At 41.0% G+C, this 19711-nt stretch overlaps 1 protein-coding gene across 3 annotated transcripts in view; it reads left to right on the forward strand.

The window, feature by feature from the left end:
- The window catches only part of trim67 (tripartite motif containing 67), a 74519-nt gene that overhangs the window by 28806 nt on the left and 26002 nt on the right, over positions 1–19711 (forward strand). For all 3 annotated transcript variants that reach the window (XM_061930002.1, XM_061930003.1, XM_061930004.1), the window contains exons 3-4: positions 6193–6315; positions 18930–19040. In XM_061930002.1, the coding sequence (XP_061785986.1) occupies positions 6193–6315; positions 18930–19040 (234 nt within the window). The remainder of the gene's footprint in view (positions 1–6192; positions 6316–18929; positions 19041–19711) is intronic.

Genomic DNA, 19711 nt, shown 5'->3' on the forward strand with positions numbered 1-19711 from the left:
CAGAAGCTTACAGAAGCTTGTAGATGGCTACCAAAAGCGCCTTATTGCAGTGAAACTTGCCAAGGGACATGTAACCAAATATTAACATTGCTGTATGTATACTTTTGACCCAGCAGATTCGATAACATTTTCAGTAGACCCATAATAAATTCATAAAAGAACCAAACTTCATGAATGTTTTTTGTGACCAAGAAGTATGTGCTCCAATCACTCTATCACAAAAAAACAAGAGTTGTAGAAATTATTGGAAACTCAAGACAGCCATGACATTATGTTCTTTACAAGTGTATGTAAACTTTTGACCACAATTGTACATACATATGATTATATACATGCTTGCACAGGGATGATCATCCATGAGTGAGATCAGCCGATACCAATAAAACTGTTCATGAACTCAACTCACCTTCATGTGTGTTCCTAAATTTGTGTTCCACGTTTTAGATGAGGATAACAGTTGGTTTACAGAGTAAACATCTAAAAACTAAAGTTTTGGGCATTGTTTTCTCTAAACGCATACATTTGTCTAAATATGGCCAAGGACACGCATTATTGTTGGTTTCCTGCACATCATCTTCATCACTAAATGAAAAATCCAATCTGCGGTAGAGAATTCGTCTGCCATTTTCAAGTATGTTTTTTTTTTGAGTCGTCAGCTTGAAGCATATCCTCTGTCTCGGACTCCTTCGTCGTCATGTGACATGGGTGCGTGACTGCTATGATTTTGCTTACTAGTTTCGATGCCCCGCCTTATCTTGCCTCTGATTGGTCAGTCTGTAATGTTTAGCCCTAACCTTAGCCAATTAAGATTCATCATACGAACACCAACTAATCATCATGAATTTTCTCTGTATGTATGGATGTTCTCATTCATCCAGGTCATTGTATTTTCTCCATATTTTTTGGGCCTGGATTCACAGTCAATTTTCTTTCTTTGTAGCTTTGATGTGAGCTACCTCGCTACATGGGTTTAAAGTAGCTAAGCAACAGGAAAAGATACTCGTTAAAAAAGTAGCTAAGCTACTGCCAAGCTCCTAGAAAATGTAATTAAGCTATGTAGCTTAGCTACATGTGGCTTGTTACTGCCCATCACTGCCTGTTAGTATCTGCTTACTTTCTGCCGTAACCAATCCATCTGGTCTCTCGCTACACGATTGGTACTGGAAGACATGATCGGTCCACGTATGCGCAAAGACTGTGTCACTGCGTCACTTCCTGTACTCGCAATTTGTACGAAATAAATACGTAAATTATTATATATTATATGCATATATAATGTATGTATGTATGCAAATATTATACTGCATAAATAAATTAGGGCTGTCCAAGTTAACGATTTAACTCATGGGATTAATCACAAAACATTATCGCATTAATCGTGGAAAGCGCAAAATTCATTTTGTCCATACATGCTCCTTACCTTTAAGGCCTACTGAAATGATTTTTTTTTATTTAAACGGGGATAGCAGATCCATTTTATGTGTCATACTTGATCATTTCGCGATATTGCCATATTTTTGCTGAAAGGATTTAGTATAGAACAACGACGATAAAGTTCGCAACTTTTGGTCGCTGATAAAAAAAAAGCCTTGCCTGTACCGGAAGTAGCGTGACGTCACAAGTTGAAAGTCTCCTCACATTTCCCCATTGTTTACACCAGCAGCGAGAGCGATTGGGACCGAGAAAGCGACGATTACCCCATTAATTTGAGCCAGGATGAAAGATTCGTGGATGAGGAACGTGAGAGTGAAAGACTAGAGTGCAGTGCAGGACGCATCTTTTTTTTCGCTCTGACCGTAACTTAGGTACAAGGGCTCATTGGATTCCACACTCTCTCCTTTTTCTATTGTGGATCACGGATTTGTATTTTAAACCACCTCGGATACCATATCCTCTTGAAAATGAGAGTCGAGAACGCGAAATGGACATTCACAGTGACTTTTATCTCCACGACAATACATCGGTGAAGCACTTTAGCTACGGAGCTAACGTGATAGCATCGGGCTTAACTGCAGATAGAAACAAAAGAAATAAACCCCTGACTGAAAGGATAGACAGAAAATCAACAATACTATTAAACCATGGACCTGTAACTACACGGTTAATGCTTTCCAGCCTGGCGAAGCTTAACAATGCTGTTGCTAACGACGCCATTGAATCTAACTTAGCTACGGACCTCGACAGAGCTATGATAAAAGCATTAGCTCTCCACCTATGCCAACCCTCATCTGCTCATCAACACCGAAGCTCACCTGCGTTCCAGCGATCGACGGAGCAACGAAGGACTTCACCCGATCATCGATGCGGTCGGCGGCTAGCGTCGGATAGCGCGTCTGCTATCCAAGTCAAAGTCCTCCTGGTTGTGTTGCTGTAGCCAGACGCTAATACACCGATCGCATCTACAGCTTTCTTCTTTGCAGTCTCCATTGTTCATTAAACAAATTGCAAAAGATTCAACAACACAGATGTCCAGAATACTGTGGAATTTTGCGATGAAAACTGAGCTTTTTGTATTGGATACAATGGCGTCCCAATACTTCCATTTCAACCATCGACGTCACGCGCATACGTCATCATACCTAGACGTTTTCAACCGGAAGTTTCGCAGGAAATTTAAAATTGCACTTTATAAGTTAACCCGGCCGTATTGGCATGTGTTGCAATGTTAAGATTTCATCATTGATATATAAACTATCAGACTGCGTGGTCGGTAGTAGTGGGTTTCAGTAGGCCTTTAATCGCATATGGTTGCCAGAAAGATGATACTTGAGCTAAAACTGTTTGCAAGTTTCGAACAAACAAATGTCATGCATTCAAGTAAAACATTTAAAAATGTTAAAATTACATTTGTTTCAAAATACTGGGGTCTTTTTTAAAGTTATATTAAATTACGCACACAAGTAATTTACGATAATTAATCACAATACAAAATTGTGTGATTAATCTGATTCAAAACATGTAATTGTTTGACAACACTAACATGAATATACATATATATATATATATATATATATATATATATATATATACGTTAGGTCAGGAAAAAACGTATATACACACAGGCTATTTCATCCCTACAAGCCTGTTTCTCTGCTCTTCAGGGGATTTTCTCTGAAGACCAGGGAAACCTGCAAAACAGGCTTGTAGAAATTTTATAATTTAAATAAAATATATATATATTTATATATATCATCTTTTTTTTTAAATCCATCCATCCATTTTCTACCGCTTGTCCCTTTTACATTTTTAAAATGTATTTTTTGTTTGTTTTAAAAAATTTTTTTTTATCCTTTTCACAAAATAAAAATTATCCACAAAAATATTAAAGTGGACCCCTATATCACTTACATTTTCAGTATATAGCGCTCAGTGGAGAAGGTGTGGATACCCCTGCACCACAGGTCGACAAGTAGTGGGGTACATTCAGAGATACGTGCTGGGATACAAGGTTTGGGAGTGTGTCTGTGGGAATTTCTCTTCATATTTCAGACGTTGCTGCTGAGAGGCTTTGATCACTGAGGGAATCCACGATGTGCTACAATTGCATGCACACTATAAAGCAGGAAGTTAATGAGGGAACACTCCTCTGGGACACCTTATTGGAGGCACAGAACCCAAAAGAGGAGATGAAGCCATACATTGTCATCCTTTTCTTTCTTTTTCCCCCTTCTGTTCCTCTTGCCATCATGCTACCTGACCCTAATGAGGGGACTGTAGTGCTACTTCACTGCCATGATTTTGAAAAAACATGGCATTTTTCATGGTAATATCATTATTGTGCTGACTTGCGGAGTTGACAACTTGCTGCTGCCTGTTGGAGTGGCAGATGTGGGGGAGATCAGCTGCACAGCCATGGCATCCACAGGGAAAACACACAAATACTACACACACAAGGGCTAAAAATAAAGCAGCGATTCAGTGGATTTACCGAACAGACGCACAGTAGTGATGAATCCACCATTCAGATATTTTATCCTCTTGCAGTAGCATTAGTGCAATAACAATTACACGATGTCATCATTAAAGCCTTGTAGAAAGTATGATATCATGAAGTCCATGTCACTCTGGTAGCTGCTACAAATAAACAATACACTGCAGGGTGAAGGCTCGACACACCTGTTTTAGTGTGTGTAAACATATTAAGAGTAAAACGGGTATTTTGGTGGTATTAAATTCTGTTGAGCTGTGCGAAAAAGTCACAAAGGTCATGTATCAGGAATTCTTTAACAATGGAGACAGCTCAAACTTATTTTAATGCAATGATTATGTCTCGTTTTTATTATTGTATAACATGTTGGTCCCAAGAGAACTGGTTCTAGGGCCCTTGCTGTGCGTCGAAGTGAGTCCGACTATATCTAGCCGGAACTTCTCCACCTCACGCACTAGCTCAGGCTCCTTCCCCCCCAGCGAGGTGACGTTCCACGTCCCAAGAGCTAGCTTATGTAGCCGAGGATCGGACCGGTGAAGGAGCTGAGCCGGAAGGCAAAGCTCTCGATTTACCGGTCAATCTACGTTCCTATCCTCACCTATGGTCATGAGCTTTGGGTCATGACCGAAAGGACAAGATCACAGGTACAAGCGGCCGAAATGAGTTTCCTCCGCCGGGTGGCGGGGCTCTCCCTTAGAGATAGGGTGAGAAGCTCTGTCATCCGGGGGGAGCTCAAAGTACAACCGCTGCTCCTCCACATCGAGAGGAGCCAGATGAGGTGGTTCGGGCATCTGGTCAGGATGCTACCCGAACGCCTCCCTAGGGAGGTGTTTAGGGCACGTCCGACCGGTAGGAGGCCACGGGGAAGACCCAGGACACGTTGGGAAGACTATGTCTCCCTTCTGGCCTGGGAACGCCTCGGGATCCCCTGGGAGGAGCTGGACGAAGTGGCTGGGGAGAGGGAAGTCTGGGCTTCCCTGCTTAGGCTGCTGCCCCCGCGACCCGACCTCGGATAAGCGGAAGAAGATGGATGGATAGATGGATGTTGGTCCCAGGCAAGCATAATGACACTTAGGCCATTGGAAACTTTGCACAAACAATTGCTCAAAATCCTTGACCGAAAATCACAACATCACCACCATCATTGGGGCGGTATAGCTCGGTTGGTAGAGTGGCCGTGCCAGCAACTTGAGGGTTCCAGGTTCGATCCCCGCTTCCGCCATCCTAGTCACTGCCGTTGTGTCCTTGGGCAAAACACTTTACCCACCTGCTCCCAGTGCCACCCACACTGGTTTACATGTAACTTAGATATTGGGTTTCACTATGTAAAGTGCTTTGAGTCACTAGAGAAAAGCGCTATATAAATATAATTCACTTCACTTCACTTCACATCACTGTTTAGTTCTCCAAAAATATAGATTGCTGAATTTAGCTAACATTCAAAGATTAGCATTAATACGAATGGCCCATCGAATCCTAAATAACACTGCACCAGCGCCACTTAAGCACTTTGTCCAGTTCACATCTGCTGTGACAACTAGGAACACACGAGCCTCCCCCAGGGGGCAGTGTAGCGTACCCAGATGTAAAACCTCTTTTGCACAATCAGCCTTTTCATATAAAGCGATAAAGGAATGGAACGACCTCACAACAAACTTGAAAAGTCTAACAGATTACTCTTCATTCACAATTGAAGTTAAAAAGTGGCTCTGGACAATCAAAGCTGCTCACACGGTCACTGAAGTGGGCACTATGATTGACATGTCAACTTAATGTGTATTATATTTATGCATGACAACATTTTGTTGTAAACTGTGAGGTGTGTGTGTTAAAATCATGGTTGTTTTTAAAAATGATGAGAGATGTGAACAAGAGCATGTATTGTCTTTGTGTGATGATGTAAATGAGGTGTGGTTGTAATGTATAATAAGTATGTGTCAATGAAAGGGCATTTTATGACTTTTCTTAATTTGATTACGTGTATAATTTTATTGTTATAATTTTATTGCATGTTTTTTGTATCTCTTTAATTTAGGTAACCAGGGACTGCAAATGGAAATGAGCTATTTAGATATAATCTGGTGCAGAACATATCTGTCTTTGAGCTTAATGTTTCTGTGCATTGTCCCTTCAAATAAAGCCTAAACTAAACTAAACAAAAGGAGATTTTCACTGTAAAACGCATCACTTTGACAAAGTGCCACTTTGAATCTGGAGCCCGCGCATGACGACGCATGTTCTCTTGTGTGCGTGTGTGCTGTCAGGAGAGCGGCGTGGAGTTCGAGGCTTGCCTGGTGGCTCAGTGCGACTCACTGATCGAGGCGCTGACGCGACAGAAAGCCAAACTTCTCACCAAAGTCACCAAGGAGAAGGAGTACAAACTCAAGGTAACAATGTAAACATGAGCACTGGACAACACAACTAATAGCAAAAACAACACTTCTCTCTTTTATTATTTGTTTAGAATTCTGACCTTTGAACTGTAAAACCATTCAAAACTAATATATTTCTTGCCAGAACAAATAGGTAATCCCTGACTGTGTGAACATAACATTTTGAGCTCAGCTACCTTGACCAACATAATGATGGACATCACGCAAAATCAACGGGGTTCTTGCACCACCAAATAATCCTTGAACATCATATGAACAATGTGGCCGGGGGCCCAACTTTGAAGGCCAATGGAACTTTGGGCCTGGGAAGATGACAAGCACTAGGGCTGCAACAACTAATCGATTAAATTGATTAAAATCGAGTATAAAAATAGTTGCCGATTAATTTAGTCATCGATTCATTGGATCTATGCTATGCGCATGCGCAGAGGCTTTTTTAAAAATATTTTTTTATTTTTTTATTTACCGTAAAATTGTTTTTTTTTTTTTTTGGATAAACCTTTATTTATAAACTGCAACATTTACAAACAGCTGAGAAACAATAATCAAAATAAGCATGGTGCGAGTATGCTGTTTTTTTTCTCAATAAAATACTGGATAGGATAGACATGTAGTTTGTCTCTTTTATCCGATTATTAATCGATTAATCGAAGTAATAATCAACAGATTAATTGATTATCAAATGAATCGTTAGTTGCAGCCCTAACAAGGACCATATCTTAACCTCCGCACACTTTATGTAATGATGTTCTATTAGTTTTACTAACTCAGTTCTGTTTTCAGCACCCCTGGGTTTGTGTTTTGGTTACCATGGGTGTTGATTAGTTTCACTGGCCTCTGATTAGTGTTCGGGATGCTCACCTGCTCCTGGGCACTAATCAGAGTGCTACATATTCCTGTTTTTCGCCACACACTGGCTGTCTGTCTTCTGTTACGATGTGGTTGCATGTTTATGCGTGGGTCGTTCTCCCAAGATGCAGACGGAACTCCGGATGCAGTGTGCAGGTAAGAAAATTATTTATTGTCCATAAATCGTTCGAAATACAAAAATACAGCGTGCCGATAGCACAGGGAGCTAATGGAATAGCTAACAAAAAAACAAATGGCTAAGCATAGCTCAGGAATCCAGAAGTAATCAACGTAACGTGTGTGTGGCGAAAAACAGGAATATGTAGCTCTCTGATTAGTGCCGAAGAGCAGGTGAGCGTCCCGAACACTAATCAGAGGCCGGTGAAACTAATCAGCACCCATGGTAAACAAAACACAAACCCAGGGGTGCTGAAAACAGAACTGAGGTACTAAAACTAATAGAACAAAACATGATCCGGGCAACGGATCATCACACTTTACCCGTTTTGTGACAAATCACAATCAAAATTAATAGTTTTCTTGCAGCAGCCAGATACCTAATCGTTTGAAGGCCAGTTAACATGGCAACAACATTCCTACTTGCAAGTTAAAATATCAGTCTGGTTGTCACACTGCTAGTAGCGACTAACTGTTAATATGCTATGTATATGCTAGCACTAGCAGCAGTAGCAGCTGTACAGACTCTGCTTGCATTTTCACACTTTCCGTATAATCATCTTGGGGGTACTTTTTCAAATAATTCAACACATTTGTTGAGTTATACATACTGTACCTTGTACATCTGCTTGATTTGCTTCACATCATTTTAGCGACCCAGACCACCAACACACAACTGATGTTAAGTTAGCTTTTTCCTCAACAATAGCTTCATCCAAGTTATGGATGACATTATTTTCACTGCCCTCAGCTGCACGTTTAGTTCTAAGTTTGCTTATTTTGCATAGGGATTTAACGACTAAAGGTATAATAATCAACCATGGAAAAACTCATGTTTTACTGTTTCAAATTTGAATTATCGTTAAACCGGGTTTCATTACCACACCCTGAAAATCTCATAATGATACTGCTTATTTCCTATAGAAGCAGCTAGCGTGTTAATTACTAGCTAGCTTAAATGCTAACATGATTACAGGAGACATTAACGCTTTAAAAATAAAACTTGGTTAAAAGATTTCAAGGTACTAGTACTTTTTCAGCACATTCAACAATACCATGATAATAATGATAACTGTGATAATTTTGGTCACAATAACCGCGATATGAAATTTTTACATCGTCCCTGCTACAGCGATACAGTATGACCGGAAGTGGAGTGGGAAAAGGTCAACTCTGATTGGCTGTTGCCACAGACATTTCCGCAATGTTTGATAGAGTTAATATGTTCACAGCTGATCACCATAATCGACCTGAAATTGATCATGATCGCCCAGCCCTATGGTAGAGTGCTAATACTGTAATATCAATCGTCCGAACTGCACTTTTTTTGGAATTATGCCTATCGTTCACAATCATTAAGAAAGACATGACGACGGATGCTTTTTTAAAAATGCATTTTAAATAGTAAATACACGCGATTAAAAACAGGCACATTTCTAATAACGTAAAATGTACGTATTTTGCTCATTCTAAGCAGACGCAGCACATTAATTTCAAAATCCCATCACAACGTTCGCTTTTTATTTTTCACCTGCATCACTGATTACTGCTCGCTGCAGACTTCATGAGAGCCAAGAAACATAATAAAACATCACTTACTGTACAATGTCATTAGGCTGCCAACTGCTAGGATGTTCGTATATTCCCATCTAGATGAAGAATGACTCATAATCCTCACGAAGAAACAGGGGGTGGAACCAAGCGTCTTTTTGTGTCGTTCATTTTTGGGTCTACGTGGCTGTCAAAGTCTACTTTTGACAGCCATGCCATGTTACCGCAGACGTGAGCACATCACCCCTATATTAGCGTCCCTTCACTGGCTCCCTGTGTGTTATCGAATCAATTTTAAACTCCTTTTATTTGTTTTTAAATGTCTAAACAACCTCGCGCCAACCTATCTCTCCGACCTCCTTCAGCCTTACTGCCCCACCCGATCCCTAAGATCAGCCGATCAGCTGCTACTGACGGTCCCTGACACAAGGCTGAAGCTTAGAGGTGACAGAGCTTTCGCCGTTGCTGCTCCCAAGCTCTGGAACGACCTACCTCTGAGTGTTAGACAAGCCTCCTCTCTTCCTGTTTTTAAATCTCTCTTAAAAACATACTTTTATTCCATGGCTTTTAACACTGAGTGATATCCATCCTGCAATGGCGCCCCATAATACACCTGCTGTGAACCTGTTTTTATGTTTTTATTTATTCTATTTTATTTTTTATTTTTTTTTTTTTTTATCGTGTTCTGTTTGTGTTGTGTTGTGTTTTGCTTGGTACTCGTATTATCTTTTAACCTGCCCATTGTACAGCACTTTGGCTACCCCTGTGGTAAATTTTAAATGTGCTTTATAAATAAAGTTGATTTGATTTGATTTGATTACTTGTCAGAATATGTCCTCGTCCTTTTACTATCCAGGTGAGAGGCATGATTTATGACCTAGGAAAAAGTTTGATGAGCAAGGAAACGAGGAAGCAGCTGTGTCGATCATGTCAACATTGGCACACAAGCTCGTGATCACAGCACCGCTATAAATAGTCTGTCTGTGTTAGTGTATATAAATATTAATCACTAATACTCAGTGGTGGGCCGTCAAGGCCAGCAAGGTCTTCTCTGCTGGCCTCACATAACCAGAAATCATGATCATAATTAAAAATAAAAGTAATTTTTTATTTACTTTTCCTAAATATCTAAAAGTATTCATATTCTCTTCATGTCATATTATGCTCCTTCCAGCGCTGTTGTTTTTAGGTTATAGAGTTTTTATCCAATCAGAATTCAGCTAGCTTATGTTGCCATGCTGTACCAAATCTGCCCGAGGCCTTCAGAATGAACAATGCGGGCGTCCGTGCACTATAAGTGAACAGGGACATACAGGTGATAGACAGTTGCGATAGCCAATCAGATCACGAGTTGTTGTCAGTAAGGCCTTCTAGATGGCCTAAGGCAGATATATATTGTGATGTTATAAGCTAGGTAACATAAGAACTCCATTACCCAGCATGCCACAGTAGTGAAGAGCATGCGCAGTAGCTGCGTTTAACCATGCCGGTAGCAGGAGGTTTTTGATGAGCACCTTGTGGAGTAAACTTTAAGAACTCAGCCAACACGCCTCGTCTGCATCTTTTATGATCACATATATTTGCAAAGCCATTTCAAGAAGGATATTTCAAGAGAAACTACATCTTGTGAGACCATGTCGGCCAACCCTGGAAGCTCGAATGGGTTCTACAGATTGTGAGTTCAGATATGTTATTTCTTTATTTTTTTCACGTTTAATATGTTTTTTGCAATTTTAATATTGACAGTACCACATAAGATATGTTTTAATTTCTGATGCGGGCTTATTGATTTTTATATGTGTGGTGGAATGTCCGAATCTTAAACAGAAACAAAAGTGAATTTAGTACAAAAGTTTTATTTACCCATAATCAAATGGTAGAAGGTTGGATTGAATTCCCATGCAAACAGACATTGTCTCCGGAGACGTTGGATGAAGCGAGAATCATGCGAATCATGCCGAGACTTGGTCTACTTGGTTATTTATGTGTTTCCCTCGTGTGTCAAGGTCCAGCTGTTTTAGACCTGTTTGTTCTGCAACATCTTCGAATCCCTTAGCCATAACAAACAATCAAAACAACTTGTACAATGTCAGGGCGACCATAGGCTCAACTTTTACACACGTATGCTCTTCAAATGGTACAAAATAGAAAAAGGTGAAAAGGGCAGAAATTCCACTACAAATGCGCCAGAAAATAACCCGTTATGTAGACTGTTGGTGGTGATTCAATGTCCATTAGTGCGTAAATGTGTTCCTGTATTTCTCCAGCAATGATCATGTGGTGACATCAGTTGTGGTATTTTGAGAGGTAATCATTGAAGTCGGACATCACTGAGTGGGAAACGCACGGCCCGTCACTGCTAATACTTGGTTAATATTCAAGTCCGAAATGTAAACAGATTTTACTTTACATTCATTAACGAGTTGGAATGCATTAAAAAGTACATCCGTTGTCATGTCTTTCATAATTATAATAAGCAGTTCCCCTTTGAGGTTTGATGATTGATTGATAATTGTGACCGCTCGACTAGAGCACTGACTAAAAAACCTCGTTGTCTGTGCGGCGGCTTTTATTCCATGGTGGACTGTAGTTTACTACATAAAAGCATCCACTCGTTCTAATTAAAGCAGGTCATCAAACTCATTATCAAGCTGCGTGTCGGTTGTTTCGCTAATGAATCTTTTGTCTTTTTTTTTCACACTTCAGCGTAGCTGGAGTCTTCACTGCGGTCTCTCGGCGGGCTTGTGTCACGACTGAACTTGCTTTTGGTCATTACGAAACGGCTGTAACATCGAATTTGAACAGATTATCTCAGTATTTTCTTCTACTGCCTTTACACTCAGAGGCACTTACTGCAGCTGCAGTCTTTTAATCTGCTTGTGGGGATGTAAGAGACTGTAGCAAAAACAAACAGATGTTTTCAGAATTCAACCAAACTGGAGGATAATCTCTTAAAAGCAAACATTTTCCTCTTTCAAAGAACACTCACGGATGGCGACTAAATTCTCAGCTTTCATTTTTTTTTTTTTGCCTAAAAGACATGAAGTTATGAAATCATGTGCTTGATCATTTCTTTTAATAGATAGTCACACCAGCGTGTAAAATTCTAGGATTAGTACAACAACGGACACTTTTGGAGCTTTTTCACGGTGCTCGTCACATTCTCGCTGGCAGGTGAATAATTGGCTGCCATCTCATTAGTGGTCAAATTAACAGCCGTGACTCCAGTTGATTAAAATGGCTCTTATGTTTTGACTGCGGCCTGCTAACGCTGCGATTACCCAAAGATGAAAGATGAGAGCGCCTTTTTTTTGAGTCTGCATTTGTCATAAATAAATCCCGGCCATGTGCTGTTTAAGGTTGTATACTGGAGGCAAAAAAGGCAGAGAGATAATTAGCCTCGAACGACACTAACACGCTCTGACACGCGTCCAAATCTAATCTAAACCATCTGACAACGTGCGATGTGCGAAAAACCTCAAATCGGATTTCCCTTGAGTTTAAAAACGTGCTTGGTTTTAGATTTGATGCTCGTCGTTGTTTAACACTTGATTATACGATGCTGCTGAAAAGTAATGACAGTCAAGTTTTAGGAGAGCTGTTACTTTTTCTGGAATTTTGCCCATCTATCACGTCGGGGTCGCATGATTTTGCGGTCGTCGTTTCCCCAAGATGCAGAAGTACGTCCGGAAACAGCATGCAGGTAAGAAAAATGATTTATTCCAATAATCAGGCCAAAATACGAACATTCAAAATGTGCTGATGGCATGGGAAGCTACGGCAAAGGCTCAGTAAAAACACTACCTAACAAAAAGAGCAAGAAGCAAATAAATCCCAAGTAACTGTTGTGTGTTGCCAATAAGACTGCCAGGCAGAGTGTCGCGTGAGGCATTAATAAATAGTTCTCTGATTAGTGACCGGGAGCAGGTGAGCGTCGCGACCACTAATCAGAGGCAGATGACAAAAATCGGCACCCATGGCAACAAAGAAAACAAACAAGGGTGCTGAAACAAAACTACTCACCAACTAAAGAAATATCAAACTAAACAAAACAAGACAGTACCTCCAAAACCCCCCACCCAACCTTCCTAGGTGGTGGGTCGCCTGGACATATTTCCTCGCTACCAGCGGGGAAGAGTCAGATGGACCGACGCCGCGGCTGGCGAGCCGGGCGACTACGGAATGGCCATATTTGTGGCCAATGAGGAGGCGGACGTGAGCGGCGCCAGAACCTCAGCGGCCGACAAGTCTTATGCCCAATTCCTGGGCATTGCTGCTGATGGCGCTGACGGCTGAATTGGCCACGTACATAGCCAATGAGGGGGCTGACGTGGGTGTCAATATCCTCTCAGCCGCCATTGTGGTCCACGCCCAAGTCCTGGGAATGGCTGCTGACGGCACAGAGAGCGTCCATGGACTGGCCACATTCGTGGTCGACAAGGAGGCGGGCTAAGAGTGCATGATGGCCGCTTGTGCGGCAGGAAAGTTAGAGCTGACTCCAGGACAAGACGCGACAATGAGCACGCTGGAGACGATGACGACGGCATCGTGGATGGACCCGCTGAACACGATGATGGCGTCGTCGTAGGAGGACCTGCTGAACACGATGATGGCGGCGTTGTGGGAGGACCTGCTGAAGACGATGACGGCAACGTCGTGGGAGGACCTGCTGAAGACGAAGATGGCAGCATCATGGGAGGAACCGCTGGGCTGTCGGTTGTGGGGCGTGGTCGGGGCGGGGGCGTGGTTGGGGGCGTGGTTAAGAGGGTAGGAGTATATTTACAGCTAGAATTCTCCAAGTCAAGTATTTCATATATATATATATATATATATATATATATATATATATATATATATATATATATATATATATATATATATATATATATATATATATATATAAGAAATACTTGACTTTCAGTGAATTCTAGCTATATATATATTTATTTTATTATATATACATATAATATAATATATTTCCTCTCATATATATATATATATATATATATATATATATATATATATATATATATATATATATATATATATATATATATATATATGTATATGTATATATATATATGAGAAATACTTGAATTTCAGTGTTCATTTATTTACACATATACACTCACACATAACACTCATCTACTCATTGTTCTAACCATGCTGAACACCCTCTCTGATGATGCATTGCTGTGTGGCACGCACAAAAGTGCTTTCATCAAATGCACTAGAGTCTGGAATGTTCCATCTCTCCCTAGCATGGCCCAAAACCGGTCAATCTTTGCTTCCTGAGGAAGATCTTCACTGCCAAGCACTTGGTAGTCCACTACTTCTTCTCGAAGGCTATCCAAGTCCAATCGCAGCTGCGGCTTGGAACTTACAAGCGTATTTCTTCATCTTACTCGTCGTCGGCGTCGCCACGGCTGTATCTTCCTCGTTTTTCTGCTTCGTCTCCTTGTTGTGTGCGCAGTTGTGCACTGCACTCTCTAAAAGCCGTAGATGTTATTGTCACATATGCATGTACAGTAGATGGCAGTATTGTCCTGTTTAAGAGTGTCACAACATTGCTGTTTACAGCAGACGAACTGCTTTACGGTAGACGAAAACGTGACTGTTCTTGTTGTGTGTTGTTACTGCGCTGGGAGGACGTTAATGAAACTGCCTAACAATAAACCCACTTAAGAAACCAAGAACTCGCCCTCGATCATTCTACAGTTATAACGTGATTGGGCAGGCACGCTGTTTATATTGTGGGAAAGCGGACGTGAAAACAGGCTGTCGACACATCACTCAGGTCGCATGGAGCTGGAGGGGGCGTGGCCTCTGACTCCGCCTGAATTTCGGGAGATTTTCGGGAGAAAATTTGTCCCGGGAGGTTTTCGGGAGAGGCGCTGAATTTCGGGAGTCTCCCGGAAAATCTGGGAGGGTTGGCAAGTATGCCTACGGGACACCTGGTGGTCCCCGCCCTTACATTTATGTAAATAATTTTTTGTGTTCTCTTGGTACTTTACCGTATTTTAGAGGAAACGGCTAAGAGCTTCTGGCACGGCCGGTGTCTGATTTTCCCACGGTTAGAGCCGACCGATCATGGGAGATGGTTGCCATGGAGATATGTCACGTGTTGACAAGCATTCTAAAGCTGGTATTCCTAATTATTTGTCAAAAATGTTTATACTTGTGAATGCTTGTTGTAGTGGGACATGTACCTTTGAAGAAGATGTCACAGAAAGTCCTCACGGTCCATCCATACAGCAACACCACACAATGCAGTTACTTTATTATATGTCATTCACAATTGGTGTGCTTTTCTAATTGTGTCAAATTGCTTGCATTAAATACCAGTAAAAGTAAATATTGGGATAGCATAATATTATTATTATAATATAATTATTTGCAATAAAGGCAGAGGAAATTAATCACAATAACTTACATAAGTTATAAAAATACTTTGTTTTTAAATGATCATTCAAACTAGTATGTTTTGTGTCATTTCTTTTTGGTCTGTTTTCCTTTAAATTGCCTTAACCAAGTCCATGTCCTCCTTGATTGTTCTGCACAGCATAAAAAACAGAAAAGGTAAAGGGGAAATGCACTTTTTTTTGGAATTTTACCTATTGTTCACAATCATTGTAAAAACATGACGACGGATGGACTTTTTTAAAATGCATTCTAACTTGTTAATAAACGTAAACAAAATTCTGCTTACTTTGGAGCTCCTCTATTTCGCCCATAAAATACAATAAATAACCATTCAAAAGCCAACAATACTCCATTTACATTTCTTGATTTGAATATTAACCAAGTATCAGTGACATCGTTATTATAAGTGCTAACAAAGACAAACTATTTTTAGCGGCACTGTAATCACAAGCCTGTGTACAATTTCGACATGACCAACTGGCGAGGTGTTTCCTCGCTTCCTTGCTCCCTGGAAGTTTATTGTAGATCATAAATCATGAATCTCACCTGGACAGAAGAAGCCTGTGTCTTTTTTTGATTGATTGAAACTTTTATTAGTAGATTGCACAGTACAGTACATATTCCGTACAATTGACCACTAAATGGTAACACCCGAATACATTTTTCAATTTGTTTAAGTCGGGGTCCACGTAATCAATTCATGGTACAAATATATACTATCATCATAATACAGTCATCACACAAGTTAATCATCAGAGTATATACATTGAATTATTTACATTGTCATGATCCATTGCCTGGGTCATGTTTGGTTTGGTATTTCTTAGTTGTTTATTTCTGTTTCAGCACCCTCGTTCGGTTTCCTAGTTGCCATGGGTGCTGATTTTCGTCACCTGCCTCTGATTAGTGGTCGGGACGCTCCCCTGCTCCTGGTCACTAATCATAGAGCTATTTATTCCTGCCTCGCGCCACACTCTGTCTGGCAGTGTCACTCGCTTTTTGCGACAGCTTGCGTTTTTGGTGTCTCCTGTTTGTCACGAGCAGGTGATCGTTCCTGAGTTAAGCTTTGCCAAAGTTTCCCGTGCCATCGGCTTGTCACCCTTGTTTTGCATTTTTTCCATCGCTTATTGATTAATAAATGAGCATCTTACCTGCCTCCCTGTCGTCCTTTCTGCAACTTGGGGACACGACCACCGCAACCATGCGGCCAAGACGTAACACTAAGGACGTATTACGACAAGTTGGTACACTTTGACAGCCATTTAGGATCCGGAAATGGCGAGAACGACACAAAGATAATGTCAGCACCCTATCAATATAGATATATTTAGCACTTTTTTTAAGGTATATTTTACTATTGTATTTTATTCATCACTCTGTGTTACAATGTAAATGTGACACTGTGTGCCCGTTTTTTTGTTTGAAATTATGTGAAAAAGTTTAGTTTCCTATACCGCTCTGCCTCCCCACCCACACACTCCTCTGTACAACAGCAACAACAACAACAACAACAACAACAACAACAACAACAACAAGTGCCTCTCAGCCCCAAAAACTAACATAGCTAAAATTTTTGCCTTGAAATGTGCCATAATTTTGCCAGGACTGACACCAACACAAATCAAGGCACCAACAAGGTGCGCCGCATCAGTTCACAAACGCTTTCCATTGACATTAAACCAGGATCCCCAAGCTACGGCCTGTGGGCCGTATCCGGGCCGCCAGCGTCCAAAATCCGGCCAGCGGGAAGTCCCAAGTTAAAAAATAAAAAAATAAAAATGTTTTTCTGTTCATAACTTTTATGGACAGAATTTCTAGGCGCAGTCAAGGCGTTGAGGGCATCTGGTTTGGTGGCTGCAGGATTTTTGCAGATGATGTGGTCCTGATGGCTTCATCTGGCCAGGATCTTCAGCTCTCGCTGGATCGGTTCGCAGCCGAGTGTGAAGCGACTGGGATGAGAATCAGCACCTCCAAGTCAGAGTCCATGGTTCTCGCCCGGAAAAGGGTGGAGTGCCATCTCCGGGTTGGGGAGGAGATCTTGCCCCAAGTGGAGGAGTTCAAGTACCTCGGAGTCTTGTTCACGAGTGAGGGAAGAGTGGATCGTGAGATCGACAGGCGGATCGGTGCGGCGTCTTCAGTAATGCGGACGCTGTATCGATCCGTTGTGGTGAAGAAGGAGCTGAGCCGGAAGGCAAAGCTCTCAATTTACCGGTCGATCTACGATCCCATCCTCACCTATGGTCATGAGCTTTGGGTTATGACCGAAAGGACAAGATCACGGGTACAAGCGGCCGAAATGAGTTTCCTCCGCCGGGTGGCGGGGCTCTCCCTTAGAGATAGGGTGAGAAGCTCTGCCATCCGGGGGGAGCTCAAAGTAAAGCCGCTGCTCCTCCACATCGAGAGGAGCCAGATGAGGTGGTTCGGGCATCTGGTCAGGATGCCACCCGAACGCCTCCCTAGGGAGGTGTTTAGGGCACGTCCGACCGGTAGGAGGCCGCGGGGAAGACCCAGGACACGTTGGGAAGACTATGTCTCCCGGCTGGCCTGGGAACGCCTCAGGGTCCCACAGGAAGAGCTGGACGAAGTGGCTGGGGAGAGGGAAGTCTGGGCTTCCCTGCTTAAGCTGCTGCCCCCGCGACCCGACCTCGGATAAGCGGAAGAAGATGGATGGATGGATGGAAAAATGTTTTTATTCATTTTATTTAATTATTATTTTTCTAAATCTGTCCTTTCCAATCCATATTCTACCGCTTGTTACTCTCGGTGTTTCCTCGCCGCTCAGGCAAATCATTTTGTCAAAAAATGCATTTTCCCATCGATAACGTGACATCATCGCGCTCGGAATATATATATATATATATATATATATATATATATATATATATATATATATATATATATATATATATTAGAGATGTCTACCTTATATTATCGGCCGATAAATGCGTTAAGATAACAGTTGATTTTACAAATTTTCATTAATTACTAGTTTCAATGTAACTGTTTTTATATTGTTTTACTTTCTTTTTTATTCAAGAAAATGTTTTTAATTTCTTTATCTTATAATTTTTTTTTAAAAGTTCCTTATCTTCACCATACCTGGTTGTCCAAATTAGGCATAATAATGTGTTAATTCCACGACTGTATATATCGGTTGATATCGGTATCGGCAATTAAAGAGTTGGACAATATCAGAATATCGGATATCGGCAAAAAGCCATTATCGGACATCCCTAATATATATATATATATATATATATATATATATATATATATATATATATATATATATATATATTTAAATGTATATGTATGTATATATATATATACATACATATACAGCAGGGCCCCCGGCCCATTTTCTTTTAACCCAACCGAGTCAAAAAGTTTGGGGATCCCTGCATTAAACACATGGAAGTCGCATACTTTTTTGGTAATGTGAACGACCGCATGAGATCGGATTTAACATAAAATACGAATTGGGCATCTAATGGTGCAGTGTATAGGGAGGCAGGTATTCCTGACCTAACAAATGGGCAACAAGTGTTTATAATGGTACATTTGTGGATTAAAAAGCACATAACATCACTTCCTGTCGAAACTGCCAGGTGGCGCGCGACCAGATCACCCACTGCACCATGAAGCTGCGCCAGACCACGGGAATGATGGAGTACTGTCTGGAGGTGCTAAAGGAGAACGACCCAAGTGGTTTCCTACAGGTAAGCAGATGGAGTAGATTTATATACTCTTGAGAGAAATTGTTTTTTAAGATCGAAACCATTGATCATCACCAATTTGTTACTGCTCGCTACAACCTCACTTTATTTGACACTCACATGGAATTAGGGAAAAAAGATTGGAGGCATATCATGTCTTTACATCCAGAGGGGTCCACAAATTAAGCAATAATCCGCAAAAGACAATATTGGATTTATTCGTGCATCGCTAAATAACGTATTTGATTGACGAGTGCCATGCTGCTGTGATCGTGACGCTAATGCGAAAATAGATAAGTTGTTTTGCAGTTGATTTCCTGCTACAAATATTAGTCTGCCATCTACAATTCATGTCTGCAGTTGATATTATGATGTGACGTTCATATTTTGTCTCATTATTTAGTCCCTGTTGTTCAGCAATGTGTGCTAGTGATATCAATATATAGTTTATGCTGTTGAGCCTACAAGAGATTTATTCATCTAGTTTATTTATACTATTAAGGATATTGATGCTAACAAATATCACCAAAGACGCTATAATGTGGTCATCCGTGTCAAATAAAGCACTTGGCTCTCCTGCACAACATCTACAACCAAGTTTCTGTTATGAAAATCGACAACAAAAATATGGTGGGTTGAATCAACAACTACAATATTTATTACTAGGACTTGAC

This window comes from Nerophis lumbriciformis, linkage group LG34, assembly GCF_033978685.3.
Source record: "Nerophis lumbriciformis linkage group LG34, RoL_Nlum_v2.1, whole genome shotgun sequence".
Taxonomy (NCBI): Eukaryota; Metazoa; Chordata; class Actinopteri; order Syngnathiformes; family Syngnathidae; genus Nerophis; species Nerophis lumbriciformis.